General features: G+C 39.9%; 1 protein-coding gene across 3 annotated transcripts in view; it reads right to left on the minus strand.

Moving 5' to 3' along the window:
- Window positions 1-1,907: 1,907 nt before the first annotated feature.
- The window catches only part of DRD2 (dopamine receptor D2), a 356,750-nt gene continuing 341,321 nt past the window's right edge, over window positions 1,908-17,336 (minus strand). For 2 of the 3 annotated variants that reach the window (XM_040326016.1, XM_040326017.1), the window contains exons 7-8: window positions 6,953-7,309; window positions 1,908-2,901 (exon numbers count right to left, since the gene is read on the minus strand). In XM_040326016.1, the coding sequence (XP_040181950.1) occupies window positions 2,708-2,901; window positions 6,953-7,309 (551 nt within the window). In that variant the 3' untranslated portion in view covers window positions 1,908-2,707. The remainder of the gene's footprint in view (window positions 2,902-6,952; window positions 7,310-17,336) is intronic. The other variant, XM_040326018.1, reaches the window with a different exon arrangement.

Consider the following 17,336-nt stretch of genomic DNA (forward strand, 5'->3'; position numbering starts at 1 on the left):
AAAGCACTTCATACTGTAGCACAAACTCCAGCTCTGCAAACATGGGAAGATCAGCTGCAATAGAGTAAAGTAGGTATTATACATGGATTTTTCACACAGCAGTATTTGTTTACATTTTTAAAGGCGACAGTGTCCACAGCAATTCAAAGCAGTTTACTCTCAATGAGCAAACATTGCAATTGTGCTACGGTCAGGACATCTACGCACTTTGCTTTAGCCCTTGATGAATCCAATCTACCCACCACAGGTTCTGAAAAGTATTTCAATCAGGACTGAATTAGCTTATCTGTCAACCCTCACACACGACCGAGGAACTCGATGGGCGAAACACATCATTTTCCTCGTTGAGTTCCTTGTTAGGCTGTCGAGGAACTTGACAAGGCAAGTTTCTCCATTCTCATCGAGGAAAAAGAAGACATGCTCTCTTTTTGGCTCGACCGGATCCTCGACAGTTTCCTTGTTGAAAAATGTACACACGACCGGTTTCCTCGGCCAAAAAAAAATCCCAGCAAGTTTCTTGCTGGTTTTTGCCGAGAAACTCGGTGGTGTGTACGAGGCCTCAGGGTGTAATGCCACGTACATATGACCATTTTTCATGACGTGAAAAATGCAATTTTTTAAAATGGTCATTAAAATGATTGTGTGTAGACTCCAGAGCATTTTTCTTGACGTGAAAAATGGGCATAAAAAATTTAGAACATGCTCTAATTTTTCTTGACGTTTTTCACGTTGTCGTTTTTCACGCTGTGAAAAACAGTCGTGTGTAGGCTTTAAAGACGGGAAAAAACGTGCATGCTCAGACGCAAGTTATGAGATACGGGAGAACTCGTTCTGGCAAAACTAGCGTTTGTAATGGTGATAACACAATCGTCACGCTGTAACAGACTGAAAAGCACGAAGACTGAAAAGCGCGAATCGTCTCTCACTAAACTTTTACTTACGGTACACAAAATCAGCAAAAGCAGCCTCAAGGGTGGCACCATCTGAATGGAACTTCCCCTTTATAGTGCCGTTGTACGTGTTGTACGTCACCGTGCTTTGCTCGAGCATTTTTTTTTCACGATCGTGTGTATGCAAGGCAGGCTTGACAAGAATCACGTTGAGAAAAATGTTGTTTTTTCTAGGACATTAAAAATGGTTGTGTGTACGTGGCTTAAGTGTTGGGAATGGAATATAATGATGATGATGATGATAATGTCACCAGTGTGATAATCTATTCTTAAACCCTCCAAAAATTCAGAAAGTTGTGGTGGGCTGGACTGGGAACAGCCACCATACATTCATGTACTACACAAGATGTTCTCTGAACACCAAAGTATCTGTAAGAAGGCAATTTGTGGGTAAGTGTGTCTTAATGCAGTACAGCATGCCCAGAATCAAAAACAGGTAGGATATGTGTCCTGCCTGCAATCCATTGGCTCATTCTAACTTATTCCTGTGTACCTTTATTACAAAATATGGAATGTTTTAATAGAACGTGTAGTTAAAAATTGCAAATTGAGTGCATTGTATGATGTGTTATGCTATTTGTAGATATGTATTAATAATTATGGTGTGTTGTTTTAATTTCATCCAACTGATTAGCTTTTCATGTGTAGACAAAATCAATTAATAATTAATTCCAACATAAAAATTGACAGCATTAGCCTATGGTAACTTTCAAGCACTGGTTTTGTCGTTGCAAGTATATTTATCAGCGGGCACATAGAAAACAAATTATAACCAGTTACACTGGCAAAAATGCAAGCCACAGGCATGATATTCTCAGGTATCTTATACAATTAGAGCAGTAAAGATTTAGTGAACATTTTATTATTTTCTATTTTCCTTTAAATGCTAAGTTACTGTACTTGGCATGAAATGTATTGAAAACAAGTTTTGCCCCCTGTAAGGACTTAGTACAGCTATTACATTTATGGTTCGCTGTTTAATTTTATTTAGTCATGGTGCGACAATGATAGATTTTAAATATGACACACACCATGCAAGACAGGTTTAAATATTTATAATATAGTTTTTTTTTGGCTTGGGCTTCTTTCGGAACATGTTTTATTTACAGTTTTGTCACCACAATGCAAATTTGTATTGTTCTTCATGTTGCATTGATCACCACATTACCCAGTAAGCTGGAGATGACCAGTATAGGGAAAGTCCAAAATAGATAATTCCTTGTAAAGTCTTAATACTTGAAGAAAAAGTCCCAGTTCCCTGATTCAAAGTATAGTCTCAGCAGATTCTAGCTTTCTTATTTTGCAAAGATCAGATAAAAAAATTATAGTGTCTTTGGTGAGACTGCAATGACATTCACATAGGTCCTGAAAATGTCATCTTGTCAACATTAATGGCTGAATCCAACTGTTCCTCTTCTTGAACGTGGTACTAAAGATGAAGTCTAGTACTGTTAAGTCTTGTCTTGCCACTTTCTAGCGCTGCCTTGGCAATTTACCACACTCCAATTTGGTGGACCATTTATACTTCATAATTCCATATGACAACACTCTGCTAGGTTTCATTTGTAGAATTACTTCCAGGTTCCTATTCACCAACCCTAGTCATGTTTAGTACATGGCTAATTCAGGTGCACATGAGTGTGAATTTATGTTCCCCAACACCAAAAGGGTTTCCTGCCCAGCATTCACAGGGCTCTGTTTCCTTTTCAGGTATTTGTCTCCCTTTGTTGTCCATGTGAAGCAGTCCGATAACTGTTCTAGCAGTGAAGTATTTTTATGAAGGCCTTTCGAAATTCCACATTGAAAGTGGTATAAATAATAGGATTGACTGCACTGTTGACATAACCAAGCCATGTACACGCACTGTACAAGGTTGGTGGTACCTTGCAATTGCAGTGCATATTTAGGATATGGGTTACAAAGAAGGGAAACCAGCACACTATGAAGACACCTGAGTAAGAAATAAACAAAACAAAGATAATAAGTCATACAATTTTAAATGCAGGTTACAAGTTAGAATAGATGCAGGTAAGTCAACCCTTCTAAAAAAAGAGACAATCACAGTAGGTGTCAATTGTTAGTCTTGCAAATGTTGGTTATTTGCCAAGCACTTTGCAGTTTTTCAAAGAATTGGTGGACTGAAATTAGGTTCTAAGAACTGCTCATGCCTATTTTACTGAAATAATAAACTGACCACATTCAATAAAGATTTTGCAGTTTAATTAACTGAAAGGTACTGTAAAGCCTGGATAGACAATATTTAAAGAGTAACTCCACTTTTATTGAGAAACAAACATTCCCCTCTAGATGATCTATGTACATTGCAAGGATTATAACAACCTTTGTTGCAGATTCCTACCTTTTGTCTGAAGTAATCCCTGTATGTTCCTCTGAGCCTCAGTGCTGAGTGGGACTAATGGGAGTGGTTTCATAATTATCTATCAGGTGTACACCTACAGTGACTAATGAGGAAGACTTCTGGGAAAATTGGTGAGCCAATCACACAAGCAGGAAATTATGTTTCTGGGGAGTGGTCAGTACACACTCTGTGTACAGAACAACTCCAGGTATCCATTTTGCAATGCATTCTCAGAAAATTACAGCGGCTGCAGATTGAAAAGCAAAGGTCATTTTTAATAGCATTAAATTATAATATGACTTGTGTTGCAATTGTACACGCTATATCATTTTTTGTTTATTTGCTATTTTTTTCCCCACAAAAGTGGGGTTACCCATTATAGTTTTTTTCCTAAAAACCCTTGTTAAATTGGATCACCTGCTGGTGGCACTGTAATTTCTAGGCCAGAAGGTTGTGGTTCCAGTATCCACCAGCAGGTGTCTCCCAGAAGCCAGCAGATCCCAGAAATTATTATTATTATTTTTTTTTAAAGATACTATTTATTAAAGTATTTAGAGGTTAAGATACAAAGCAAAGCCTATTGGGCATACCCAGGCGTGTAAGATAAAACAAAAGACATAAAAATAGAAACAAAGAATAAAGTTGTCAGCTTTTCACTTGGCAACCAAAATGTCGTATATGAAAACAGCTCATTGGTATAGGCACCACTTAATCTGCATTACCATACAGATGCTTTCAATAGGTCAGTAGAAATTCAGAAATTATTCTTCACCTGATAATAGCTGCTGGGAAGGTATTTAGTCGCTTCTCTACTGTTCCCTCTTGCTTCAGTGTTTTGCCTGATAGCCAAATACTTGCTTGCTGACTATTCTTTCTGAGCCTACATCCTGCCTGATCCTGATCCTGCCCTGTACCTGTATCCAGATCCCTGCTGCCGCTTATCTGCACCCATTGATCCTGATCCCAGTCTTGGTTTGCCTTTCCTGACTGTTCCTTGCACCTCCAGTTCTACTCTGTTTACCTGTGCACCCATTTTGTTTATATATTTTGTCTGATAGTTTGCCCGTTAGGTTGCCTGTCACTTGGTTAGTTAGTTTGTTAGTGAGAGTTTCTTTCACCTTGTTTTAGGTTCACATATCTTTTCATGTTTGCTGTGCATTCTGCTTGCTGATGTTTGGATGTTTTTTTTCGCTATTAATAAACCTTACTTAAATCATACATAGTCTGGTTTTTAGTTTCCTGAGTAGTAAAGATGCTTAATAAAGGACTGATAAGCTTTCTTTGCCAAAGCTAACACTGACCCAGAAATATAGTAGATATACTAAAGAATATGTATGAGCTAAATTACAACATAAAAATATAGCATTTCAGTATATAAAAAAAAAGTGGGGCCTTCGTGAAATGGTAGAGGTACAGTGTACCCCATTACCAATTCACATAGGGGGGGCATGATCTGGGGGTCCCCTTTGTTAAAGGGGTCTTCCAGATTCTGATAAGCCCCCCGCCCGCAGACCCCCACAACCACCGGGCAAGGGTTGTGGGGATGAGGCCCTTGTCCCCATCAACATGGGGACATCCTCCCCATGTTGAGGGCATGTGGCCTGGTGCGGTTCAGGAGAGGGGGGGGCGCACTCTGTCCCCCCCTCTTTTCTGCGGCCGGCCAGGTTAACGTGCTTGGATAAGGGTCTGGTGTGGATTTTTGGGGGAACTCCACGCCATTTTTTTTTTAAATTTGGGGTGGAGTTCCCCTTAAAATCCACACCAGACCTAAAGGGTCTGGTGTGGATATTTGGGGGGAACCCCACGTCATTTTTTTTTTTAAATTGACGGCGGGGTTCCCCTTAATATTCATATCAGACCTGAAGGGCCTGTTAATGGAATTTGGGGGGAACCCCAGCTTTTTTATTTTAATTTTTTATGAATGAATCATCTCTGAATTGCCAGAGCCGACAATTCATTAGAGCCGCAAAGCCGGTTTTAAATGCCTTTTTTTCTTTCAGAAATTATACTTTGTGCAGGGACAGTTCTATGTACGGGAAACATGCGCTTTTTCACATGCTGACTTTACACCCCCCTAGGTACGAAATTTAAAGTAATATTACACTTTTATTGTTTCACTTTTAGCATTATTAAATTCACTGCTCTTGAAAAAACGGCCGTTTTTAAAACTTTTTTTTGCATTGATACATGTTTCCTGGGACAGGACCCAGGTCCCCAAACACTTTTTAGGACAATAAATTGCATATTAGCCTTTAAAATTAACACTTTAGATTTCTCCCATAGACTTTAACAGTGTGTTCCGCGGCTTTTCGAATTTGCCGCGAACACCCCTAATTGTTCGTTGTTCGCCGAACAGGCGAACAGGCAATGTTCGAGTCGAACATGAGTTCGACTCGAACTCGAAGCTCATCCCTAATACCTATCTATTCTCAGCCTTCTCCTGTCCAGTCACATGATTCCTTGTGTCAGCCAGCTGCGGCTGCAGGAGAGAGGAAAGAGCAATTGACAATGGATGTTAAAGGGGTTGTAAAGGTTCGTTTTTTATTTTCTAAATAGGTTCCTTTAATCTAGTGCATTGTTGGTTCACTTACCTTTTTCTTCAATTTCCCTTCTAAATGTTTTTTTGTTTTGTTTTCTTTGTCTGAATTTCTCACTTCCTGTTTCTCCTCAGTAAGGTGTTCAGTAAGCTGTTCTAAATGACTTTCCACCGCTCGGATGATGGTGGAAAGCTTACTGAAGGGAAACAGGAAGTGAGAAATTCAAACAAAGAAAAAAAACATTTCGAAGGGAAATGGAAGGAAAGGTAAGTAAACCAACAATGCACTAGCTTAAAGGAACATATTTAGAAAATAAAAGACAAACCTTTACAACCCCTTTAAAGCCTGGAGTGGTGAAATCACCAATAGTCTTCCTATGGCCCATCCATTGTTGGCTTTCCCTACTCATCCCTGCAGCCACCACTGACTGCCATGGGAGGGAATGGGGGCAGATCCCGTGACAGTGATCTGCCCCCTCTTTCTTGACAGTGCCAGAAAATAGTAACCAAAGAAATTCCACTTTAACTCCTGTTCTTAACTATACATCTCCCCCTTTTGAAACTGTACTCCAGCAGTACTCCCTGGGGGAATTTTTTGTATTTATTGGCAGTATATACATTTATAGTATTTTAAGAACTGAGTCTATTCTTCCTTCAAATGCTTAGTAAATTAGTCTCAGTTTTGGGTCGAGTTATCTTATAGTAAAATCTGCCTAGTTAAGAGCTGGATGCTACTACAGCAGATCATAGCAGAAGCTTGCTTGCTTGCTTTTGCTTTTTAGTTTCTTTTTTTCTTTTTTTTGCAATTGCTATTGTTTCTTTACTAGTTGCAGGCATGTCAGAATTTCAGAGTCTCAGATTTGTAATCAGTGAGGTCACACAGATACATTGTATATACTGCAAAATATCACATTATAAAAGAACTAGAGAGGTGATCCTTTTAAGAACCGCATCAAATCAAAATCCAATATAAGGAAGTCTAAACAAAATCAGAAATTATAATTTAAATTAAATAATGTTTTAGTGTTCTATGATCAAACAGACATAATGGGAAATAAAAACTTACGTTTGAGTTAAAGAAAATATGGGAATATTCTTGGGACTCACCAAGCACAATGGCTAACATCTGAGTGGCTTTCTTCTCTTTCTGTTGTGAAATCTTCCTTTTGCTCATACTCATAGTTTTTAGGGATGTCCTTGTTTTCCCATTGGGCATTGACTGAATTTCAAAGGTCTTGGCAGTGTTTGCACTATCTTTTGGGTGCCCATTCTTCTCAGCCTTGCAGGGACTGTCTGCTGGGGAGGCAAGGTTAGTACTGTTCAACTGGTTTGATGTTGCTGGCACAGCCAGAAGTTGGTGGTCTGGAGAAGCTGATTTGTGTTTTGACTTTTCTGGTGGGGATGTACTTGACATCATCTCCATCTCCATTTCCTCTGGTTGGTTTCCAGTCTCCTGTGCAAAAAACAAAAAATGCAAAAATACAAAAAAAATAAAGTTTTGTTTTTTTAATTTGATTTAATCATCATGTGTTTTTTTCCAACACATCTTGATACTCTCAAAGTTAAAATATAGTATAATAAAGGCAGTTTCCACATTTTAGAAAGTGTCCCTAACTTTTATTTTTGTTTACGTTTCTTCAGCATAAATGGTGGGGGGCAGGGGGGGGCAGTTCTGAAGTTTTCTTTCCTCCTTTTTTAAAAAAAGATGAGAATATGCTAACCATCAAATGTCTGATTATTTGCTGTTTCTGTCAGTTAGTGTTCAGGATGTGCTCATGGATTAGTAACTGCTGCCATAACCGAGGAGGTCAGGTGAGGCAGGGAGCCTTATGACTAGGTAGTACTAACACTTTTGTAATTTTTTGGAACAATATGGTAAAACCAGTCATTTATTTTTAAATGAGTGTATATCTATCCAGTATAGTTAGGACTGTGATTGGCAGGGGGTTAAAGAAATAATACTCTATGAAGTGGAAATTCATAGTTATTGAGCTTTAACACTGGAAATGTACAATACCTACAGGCCTTGTAAAGAGTTTATATAATGCGTTGATTTTGCTTGTTGCTCTTACTCCACCACTGCCATTTTCTCCTGGTCTTCTTCCAAGCATAGAGTTTTCTGTCTTCAGACATTGTTTCTGAACCTAGATCTTACTTTCAGGATCCTACAGATGCCACAGAGATGACTTCTGACTGCTACTATTGGTTACTGTATTGCATACTCTTGTTGCAAAGGATGGATCACTGTTTTTGTAATGAATGGCAGTCTAAGCCTTGGCTCCCGCCAGGTCAGGCCCCCAACGCATTTCATACGGCCCCTCAGAGTTTAATCACAGGTTTAGCATGATTTCGCTGTGAGGGCCGAAGTGAAACAGGTTGGGCTGGTGGGAGTCCAGGCTGAGACTGCTATTCATTCCAATAACAGTGGGTCTGCATTGATGTGCTGCTTCATAGGATCTATCCTTTTCTCAACCGTTATTTGGAGCCAAGACACAGTGGTGGACCCAGGATTACTTTCCCTTGTAGCCTGAGTGGCACACATTTTCCATTTCAAATGATTTATTGATTTTTAGACAAAGTACAAGGCACAATTAAACATTGCACGTCGCGCAACGACGTTGTTGAACATAAAATAAGACAGTAGCTATAAGTAACCACTAACAGTGCATATAATGAAAACAAAAGGTGGAGAACGCAAACAAATGGTCTACAAATAATATTTGATCCCCTCCACCAGCGTGACACCCCAAATGGGGTCTTATTTGTGCCACAGAGGTGGAGAGGCATCACTGAGTATTCTCTGCCTGAGATTAAACTATTTCTCCACAGTCTGTATGAAAGCTGCTGGAGTTGCTGAACTAAACAGTGCATGGTTAGTACAAGAACATTGCTCAGTCAAGAAAGAAAGAACCCTGGATCTATATGTTAGGTGGTAGTCACAGCATCGGCCCAGTCTGTCCAAGGTTGCTATAGTGTGCTAGTTTTGGTAGTCTGCCCAGTGGCGATGGCCATTATCTTCTCATAGCTAAAATGCAAGGTTACCAGGTCGATAGTTTGAGCAACAGTCGGGGTGGCTTCAGACTTCCATCGTCTCGTTATGCTAAGTCTGGAGGCTAGGAGTATGTGGGTCGTTATATGTCTGAGGGAATGGAGAATGGTTTCAAGGGATAAGTTCAGTAAGGCAAGTCCAGGTGAAGGGGGAATCGTGAGTCTGATTATGGTTGAGAGGAGGTTAAAGACGTCATCCCAGAGAGTGGCACACATTTTCCATTACTGTTTCACATTCTTGCTGCACCCTGACTTGTCTTTTAAATAAGCATGTGAATGTAGTTTTACAGAGGTGGTAAACGTCTGCTAGATATTTGCTCTGAACATTCTAAGCACTTAAATTATCCATGCTTAGGAATGTTATAAAATGAATATTATATTTTTATAAATATTAATTATTGTATAATATTATGACATATTCCATTCAGCCAACAAACTAGCGCTGGTCCGTTATTCACATTTTGAGCTATTTCAGCTATGCATAAAACAGACATTGTTCACATAACTAAATGATATACAGTATATTAACAATAAGTCACTAATTATCAAACACTTTGGGTATCTACTTTTATTCAGTAAGTTGAAACACAGGTTTTGTTTAATGCAGTGTCTCTTTGGCTAACCCCTTGTGCTAGCTGTAATACCATTACAACCTTATAGCGGGTTTGACATCTGTTCCCTTCCAGTGTAACTTGTCACTGGCTCTTTAACAATTTAAATAGTTTTCCATGGTTTTTCTGTAAAACCGAAGGACTGGATGACTGTTTAGGAAAAGTCCTTGGTTGGGACAAAGAAACTGAAGTATTTGGTAATCAGTGACTGGTCAGCCTAGAAGGAAGCATGCACCAATAAAGTATTTTTTTTTATTTTTTAGGCTTTTAAGAGGCCATCAGAGATCTGCATGCACTAAGGTCAGCTCAGCTCAGTTAAAGGCTTTAAATAGGTTATATGGACATGTGCTGCTGCTTATAACTTTAAATAAACATAGGTTGTGAAGGGGATGGAGCTGCTCAAACTACATCAAGTAGTGTAATTTAAGTAGGCTTGTAAAACCTTTCAGAGCTGTCTGTTTGGGATCATTCCTTTAAACAATGAATTACTATTGTCTCTCTTGCATTTATAAAGCTAAACTATACTGGTAAATTGGTCTACATATTATACTATACACACCCCCAGTCATTGCTTAGCTACAAGAGCAGTGTTGCTCAAAAGTAAATGACTCGGATGAATCTTGAACCATTTATTTCCCACTTGCTATGTTGGAGGCTGATACCCCCAAGATTCTCCTACAATCTTCACACAATAAGGCCTCGTACACACGACCAAGTTTCTTGCTGGGAGATATTTTTTTGCAGAGGAAACCGGTCGTGTGTACATTTTCGTCGAGGAAACTGTCGAGAAACTCGACGAGCCAAAAAGAGAGCAAGTTCTCTATTTCCTTAGACGGGAATGGATAAACTTGCCTTGTCGAGTTCCTCGACAGCCTAACAAGGAACTCGATGAGGAAAATGATGTGTTTCACCCGTCGAGTTCCTCAGTCGTGTGTACGAAGCTTAAGGTTCACAAGCAATTATTTATGCAACTTGTATTTTCCTTAAAAGTGAAATAAAAACCCAATCAACATGCTTGCAACCAAAGTAGCCCTGCCCACTTAATATCTGCCATCTGTCATGGCAGTAGTAATCTACACTCTAACCAGAGCTTCTGCAATACAGTAGGATAAGTGAGGATGATGTTATTTTGGGGGGAAATAGGGGTTAAAAATCATGGGGAGTCTTCTCTAAAGCAGTGATGATATGAGTTTTGCTGATGATGATGCTAGTCTAGAAGAACTAGCAGTTTATCATGATAAACAATATGTGTCAAGCAGACATGTATTTTTCTGTTTCATTGGATTTATCATTTAGTGTAAAAAATCCAGTGCAAGCATATAAATCATTTACACAGGGGCTAAAAATGTGTCAAGTATTACAGAAGATTCCATAAAAGTTACAAATGGCAACCATCGACAAAAACAATTCTGAACTATGAAGATAGTATCAAAGAATAATGAGTACTAAAGATTTTTTTTTTTTCTGCTGATGCCTGTCTTTGCCAAATATCCTGTAAGTGGCTCCTGAATGCACTTGATAACTCATGTTAAATGGTATTTCACTATGAGTTGTTGCTATAGGGAAAATTAGCAGACAGGAGCACCAGTGGGGGACCCAAGAAGAGGGGGATTAGGGCAATGGTAATATATACATGGTAAATATACCATGTTTTTTATTGTATAAAAAAAAATATGGTGCAAGCACTGTTACAAGCCACATATACAACCATAACAAACACAGCTGCAGGCATTGCCACAACCACTGTTATAAAGCCACACATATAGCCTTAAAGGGGTTGTAAAGGTTTGTTTTTGTTGGTTCACTTACCTTTTCCTTCGATTTCCCTTCTAAATGTTTTTTTTTCTTTGTTTTCTTTGTCTGAATTTCTCACTTCTTGTTCCTCCTCAGTATACTGTTCTGGCTGACTAACCCCCAGCCAGAATGGCTCGAATGATGGGGGCAAGCTTACTGAGAAGGAACAGGAAGTGAGAAATTCAGACAAAGAAAAAAAAAACATTTAGAAGGGAAATCAAAGGAAAAGGTAAGTGAACCAACAATGCACTAGCTTAAAGGAATCAATTTAGAAAATCAAAAACAAACCTTTACAGCCCCTTTAAATTAAAAAGTCCATCCTAAAACTAAAATCACTGCATTTACAGATATCCATAATCTAACACTAACCTATCTAGCCCTGTAAAGAAAAAATCAGTATACATACCTTTTCTGCAGCTGCTCTGACCCAATCCCACGCTGAGCTGTCAGCTGCAGCTACGCTGTGGAGGCGGGTGCAGAGGACACGACCAACAATGGAAGCCCCATAGTAAGTCTATGGGTGATGTCAATCCTTCATTTCACAGCCATTGTAGGCTATGTCATCTGCAGAGCTTCCGCTGCTGGAGATCGAATTGGATCGGCTTTAGAAAAGGTATGTATACTTATTTCTTCTTTGCAGGGCTAGGTAGGTCAAGCCTCGTACACATGCTTGGTATACTCGGCAAGAACCAGCAAGAAATCTGCTGGCAGAGCTTTCTTGCCGAGTAAACCGAGCGTGTGTACGAGGCTTTCATGTTTCTCGACAAGAAAACTGCCCAGAATCTAGAATCTTCTTTATTTTCTTGTCATGAGATGCTCGGCAGTGTTTTCCTACCGAGAAACCTGAGAGTGTGTATACTTACCTGTTGCCGTGGAAACCCGCGCATGCTCGAAATGACTTTGACGCATGCGTGGTAGCTTCCTAGGCATAGGTAGGGAGTAGCAAGATGGCGGCGACGGCATCGAATGTGACGAGCGCATGCACCTCGTAGTCAATGACGTCACCGCGTTTGTTCCATTTAAAAGAACGGTGGTCTTAGAATGTGGATGTCTATAGATGCAGGATTTTGGTTTTAGGGTGGACTTAAACTTTAACCAGCACTGTACAGCCCATCTACACAGAAACACATTCAATTCTTCCTGTTTTTTTTTTGTCCCAAAAGACCTGTTGCATTAATAACTAAGATTAATTTGTCTTATTCCTGTAAAAGTATCTTCTCATGTGCACCCCCACAATGCCCTCAATCCCATAACTTTCACGCTTTTACATGACAATACATATTTCTTGAATATGATTAATACATCTTATTAAACCTATTCCAGTTTAAATTGATCTCAAATGTTCTTGACGCCTTCAACATTCCAGTAGCTTTACCAATTTAGTAATAGTCACACAGCACATCATTCAATAAACCACATATCTTGTGCAACAATTGACACGTTTCTGAACCTTATTTACATTCATCATATGGGGCATAGAGTTGAGGAACAACAACAATAATTCCCTTTATGGAGCATGTCTGATAGTCAAGTATTTTCAGGTTTGATTTTAGTTCTAACCAAATAGTCCCTCATTGTCTTACTGGACATTTTTCTATTCTGCCCTTTATTAGACATGTGCATTCGTTTTCATCCGAATGCATTCTCGTCCAAATTTCAGCTATTTTCGTTATTGTTTTAACAAATGAAAACGAAAGTGCAGAATACGAAAACCGAAAGATCCGACATAAACAAATGCTTTATTTTTGTTTTCGTCGGTTGAATGTGCCTAACCTTAAGGCCTCGTACACACGGCCGAGGAACTCGACGTGCCAAACACATCGAGTTCCTTGGCCAGTTCAGCACTGAAGCCGCCGAGGAGCTCGGCGGGACGAGAGCTCCCATAGAACAACGAGGAAATAGAGAACATGTTCTCTATTTCCTCGCCGAGCTCCTCGTCGGCTTCCTCGGCCGAAAGTGTACACACGACCAGTTTCCTCGGCAGAATTCAGCGAGAAACTCGGTCGGAAGCTGAATTCTGCCGAGGAAACTGGTCGTGTGTACGGGGCCTAACTCTATTAGTCCAAGATTATTCTACATAGAGAGAAAAGATTCGACGTAGAGAGAAAAGATTCGACATTATAGAGAGAAAAGATTCAACATTATAGGGAGAAAAGATTTGACATAGAGAGAAAAGATTCGACATTATAGAGAGAAAAGATTTGACATTATAGAGAGAAAAGATTCGACATAGAGAGAAAAGATCACTGTTGGAATTGAGCGGGGGAAGTAAATATAAAAAAAAATGATGATGATGAATGTTATTGGCTGATTGTAACCAAAGAGGAGGAGCAGTAAAATAGCTAGAACTAACTTGACAATTCAACATGAACAACGGAGATTCGACAAAGCATCGAAAAACATACAAACATACAAATGTCAAATCTGTCATTGAAGGCTTAAGGTGTCTGTTGAATGTTCAAAGAAGATTCGACGGAGCAGCTAAACTGTACGATGCTGCAATCGTACATTTCTGCTCAAATGCTCGGCCCATAGGCTATAGAAAAATTATAATGTTGGTTGACTAGTAATAATAATGAATAAATATAATTATTACTAGTCATACAACATTAGAATTCTTCTATAGCTTGTAGGCGGAACATTCGACCGGAAATGTACGATTCAATGTACAGTTTCGCTGCCCCATCGAATCTTCTTTGAACATTCGACAGACACTATAAGTATTCAATGGCAGATTCAACCTTAATTAATTCGAATTTTTGGATGAATGCAATTTCTAACGAAAAACATAATAAATAAAAACGAATTTCAGGAGTAACTGATTAAATTTATTTTTCAGACGAAAACGAAACTCCGAAATGAAATATTTCAGTGTGCACATGTCTACCCTTTATTACACCATTCTGCTGAACTATATGCCAGTTATTTTTAACACTTTATTTAAGTTTTTCTGCCATTGGAGAGAACCCAAAATAAAATAAAAACAAATCCAGTGTGAGAAGTAGTTAATGGCTTACGGACCAGCCCCCGCATTATACTGCGACAGGCTGGCTCTACTGCATGAACTGTCGTAGCTATACAGCTTTAAGCGGTCTATCAGGTGCGTGTCCAACATAAAGTCAATGTCCCGATAGAAATCGCAGATAACTGCCATTACTAGTAAAAAAAAAAAAATAATAATAAAAATGCTATAAATCTATCCCCTATTTTGTAGACATTATAACTTTTGCGCAAACCAATCAATATACGCTTATTACCAAGAATATGTAGAAGTATACAAATCAGCCAAAACTGAGAAAAAATTAGCTTTTTTAAAAAAAAATTGGGGATATTTATTATAGCAAAAAGTACAAAATATTGTGTTTTTTTTTTTCAAAATTTACGCTCTTATTTTGTTTATAGCGTGGAAAATAAAATTTGCAGAGATGATCAAATACCACCAAAAGAAAGCTCTATTTGTGGGGGGAAAAGGACGCCAATTTTGTTTGGGTACAGCGTCAATTGTCAGTTGAAGTGACGCAGTGCCTTATCGCAAAAAATGGCCCGGTCATTGGGCAGCCAATTCTTCTGAGGCTGAAGTGGTTACAGTGGTATTAAAGGTTCAGCATTTTTAAATAACAAACATGGTATCCTTACCTGTTCTGTGCAATGTTTTTGCACAAAGAAGCCCCCATCCTCCTTTTTTTGGATACCCGCTGGTGCTTCTTGCTCCTCCCTCTTAATCAGTGCCCCAATAGCAAGCCATTTGCTATGGGGGCCCTGCTGCCTGCTCACTCCCAAAGCCCTGCTCTATATGTCCATAAGACACTTAGAGCCGTGGCTCAGCTCCACCCCCTCTCTCCTGATTGGCTCACTGGCTGTGATTGACAACAGGAGAAGGAGTATCCTTATATAATTTTCATTCATCACACTTTTTTTAAATGATGTGCAGGGATCATAAAGTATTCTGCTCTATTTCTGAAAATGTCATTAACAAATACAGAGCCCTTTACTTATATCAAAGGAAGCTTTCTTAGCATTACTTGATATTTTTGCCTACACTAGTCCCTCCATAACCACTTGCCTTCCAGGACAATTCTGACATTTCTCTCCTACATGTAAAAATCATCATTTATTTGCTAGAAATTTACATAGAACCCCCAAACATTATATATATATGGTATAGGAATAAGCATGACAGGTTCTCTTTACAGTGAGATATGGGGTCAAAAAGTACCCACATCTCATCTCTAGGCTGGGAAGCCTGAAAAAAAAAATCTCAGCTTCCCAGCCGAGGCAGCGCAATTTTTTTGAATGTAGAGGCCGGCGTGACATCATAGACTCCGGGGGTCCACAGTAAATCTCTATGGTCAGCATCCAGGGCCAGAGTTTCCTTTCTCTGGTTGGCCGATGGCAGCGGCGAGCCCGGAGAAGCACCGGAGATGGGTCGGCCCATCTCTGCTTAGAATACACTGTGCAGCGCACAGTGCATTGCAGGGCGAACACTCTGCAAATTCAAGTGTTTGTTGAACGAGTGAGCAGGCAATGTTTGGCCTGAACCGTTCGCCCAACTCTACACCAGGTGTGGCTAGACCAGAGTTTTATAAAGTGGCAATATTTACTTTTATCTCTTTTTTCATATTTTCTCAATTTTTTCACAATTACTGTATACACAGTTAGTGCCTCTACATCTTCATTTATGTTGTTAGGAATGTATCCCTGGGGAATGGAATGGATGAAAACCCGGCATCTGGAAATGAGGTAGCATGGTGATGTAATTCCAACATCACTCTGTGGTACCCTCTACCCTTCATAATTTCTGCTGGCGTTCCCTGAAAGTGTCTAGAATATAAGCAAAAGCACAGCGGGGTAAGGAGAAAACAAATAATGCAAAAGGGTCCTCTGTTGCAGCACTGACATCCAGAAGCTACCAGACTAGGCATTGGACCAAAGATGACTCAGCATTAAAGGATTCCCTAACTGAATTATTTTATTGAAACTTATACACCAATATAGTACTAGAGTTTAATAAGTCAGACTTAAAGCGGAGGTCCACCCTAAAAAAAAATTCTAACATTACATTGAGCTGACTTCTGACACTGACCGTACGCTGATCTTTTTTTTTTTTTTCCGTACATACTGTTTTATCGCTACTTTACCCCCCGGCTTTCGGGTAGTGAATCCAGGGGAGTGGGTGTTCCTATTCACAGGCTAAGTGATTGACATATGACAAAAGCTTCCCACCGGTGCATACGGCGCGTCACGAGTTGCCGAAAGAAGCCGGACTGCAAGTCGGCTCTATACGGCGCTATATGTCGCCTGTGCACCGACGTTCAGCTTCTTTCGGCAACTCGTGATGCCACCTATGCACCGGTGGGAAGCTTTTGTCATACGTCAATCGCTTAGCCTCCCGCGGGATTCACTACCTGGAAGCCGGGGGGTAAAATAGCGATAAAACGGTATGTACGAAAAAAAAAAAAAAGATCATCATACTGTCAGTGTCAGTCAGCTCAATGTAATGTTAGAATTTTTTTTAGGGTGAACCCCTGCTTTAAGGATTTTGTTAAACCACTGTGGATCATGACTGCTTGAACCTAGAAGAAAGTAATAAAGTAATACTAAAGTCTCATTTTTTTTTATAACAAACATGTCATACTTACCTGCTCTGTGTAGTGGTTCTGCACAGGGCAGCCCAGATCCTCCTGTTCTTGGGTCCCTCTTTGTCACTCCTGGCCTGGCCGCAGTTCCATGTCTGAATGGACACAGGGAGCTGCGGCTCGGCTTGGGTTTCAACAGGAGGCTCAACAGGAGGCTCACTGAATTGATTGACTGCATTCTCTCACTGAATTAGATTGACAGCAGCGGGAGCCAATGGAGCTTCTCTGCTGTCTCTGCCAATGAAGAGGGAGAGTCTCTCTGAGGCCTCGTACACACGGCCGAGGAACTCGACGTGCCAAACACATCGAGTTCCTCGGCCAGTTCAGCCCTGAAGCCGCCGAGGAGCTCGGCGGGCCGAGAGCTCCCATAGAACAATGAGGAAATAGAGAACATGTTCTCTA

The sequence above is a fragment of the Rana temporaria genome, chromosome 10 (assembly GCF_905171775.1).
Source record: "Rana temporaria chromosome 10, aRanTem1.1, whole genome shotgun sequence".
Classification (NCBI taxonomy): domain Eukaryota; kingdom Metazoa; phylum Chordata; class Amphibia; order Anura; family Ranidae; genus Rana; species Rana temporaria.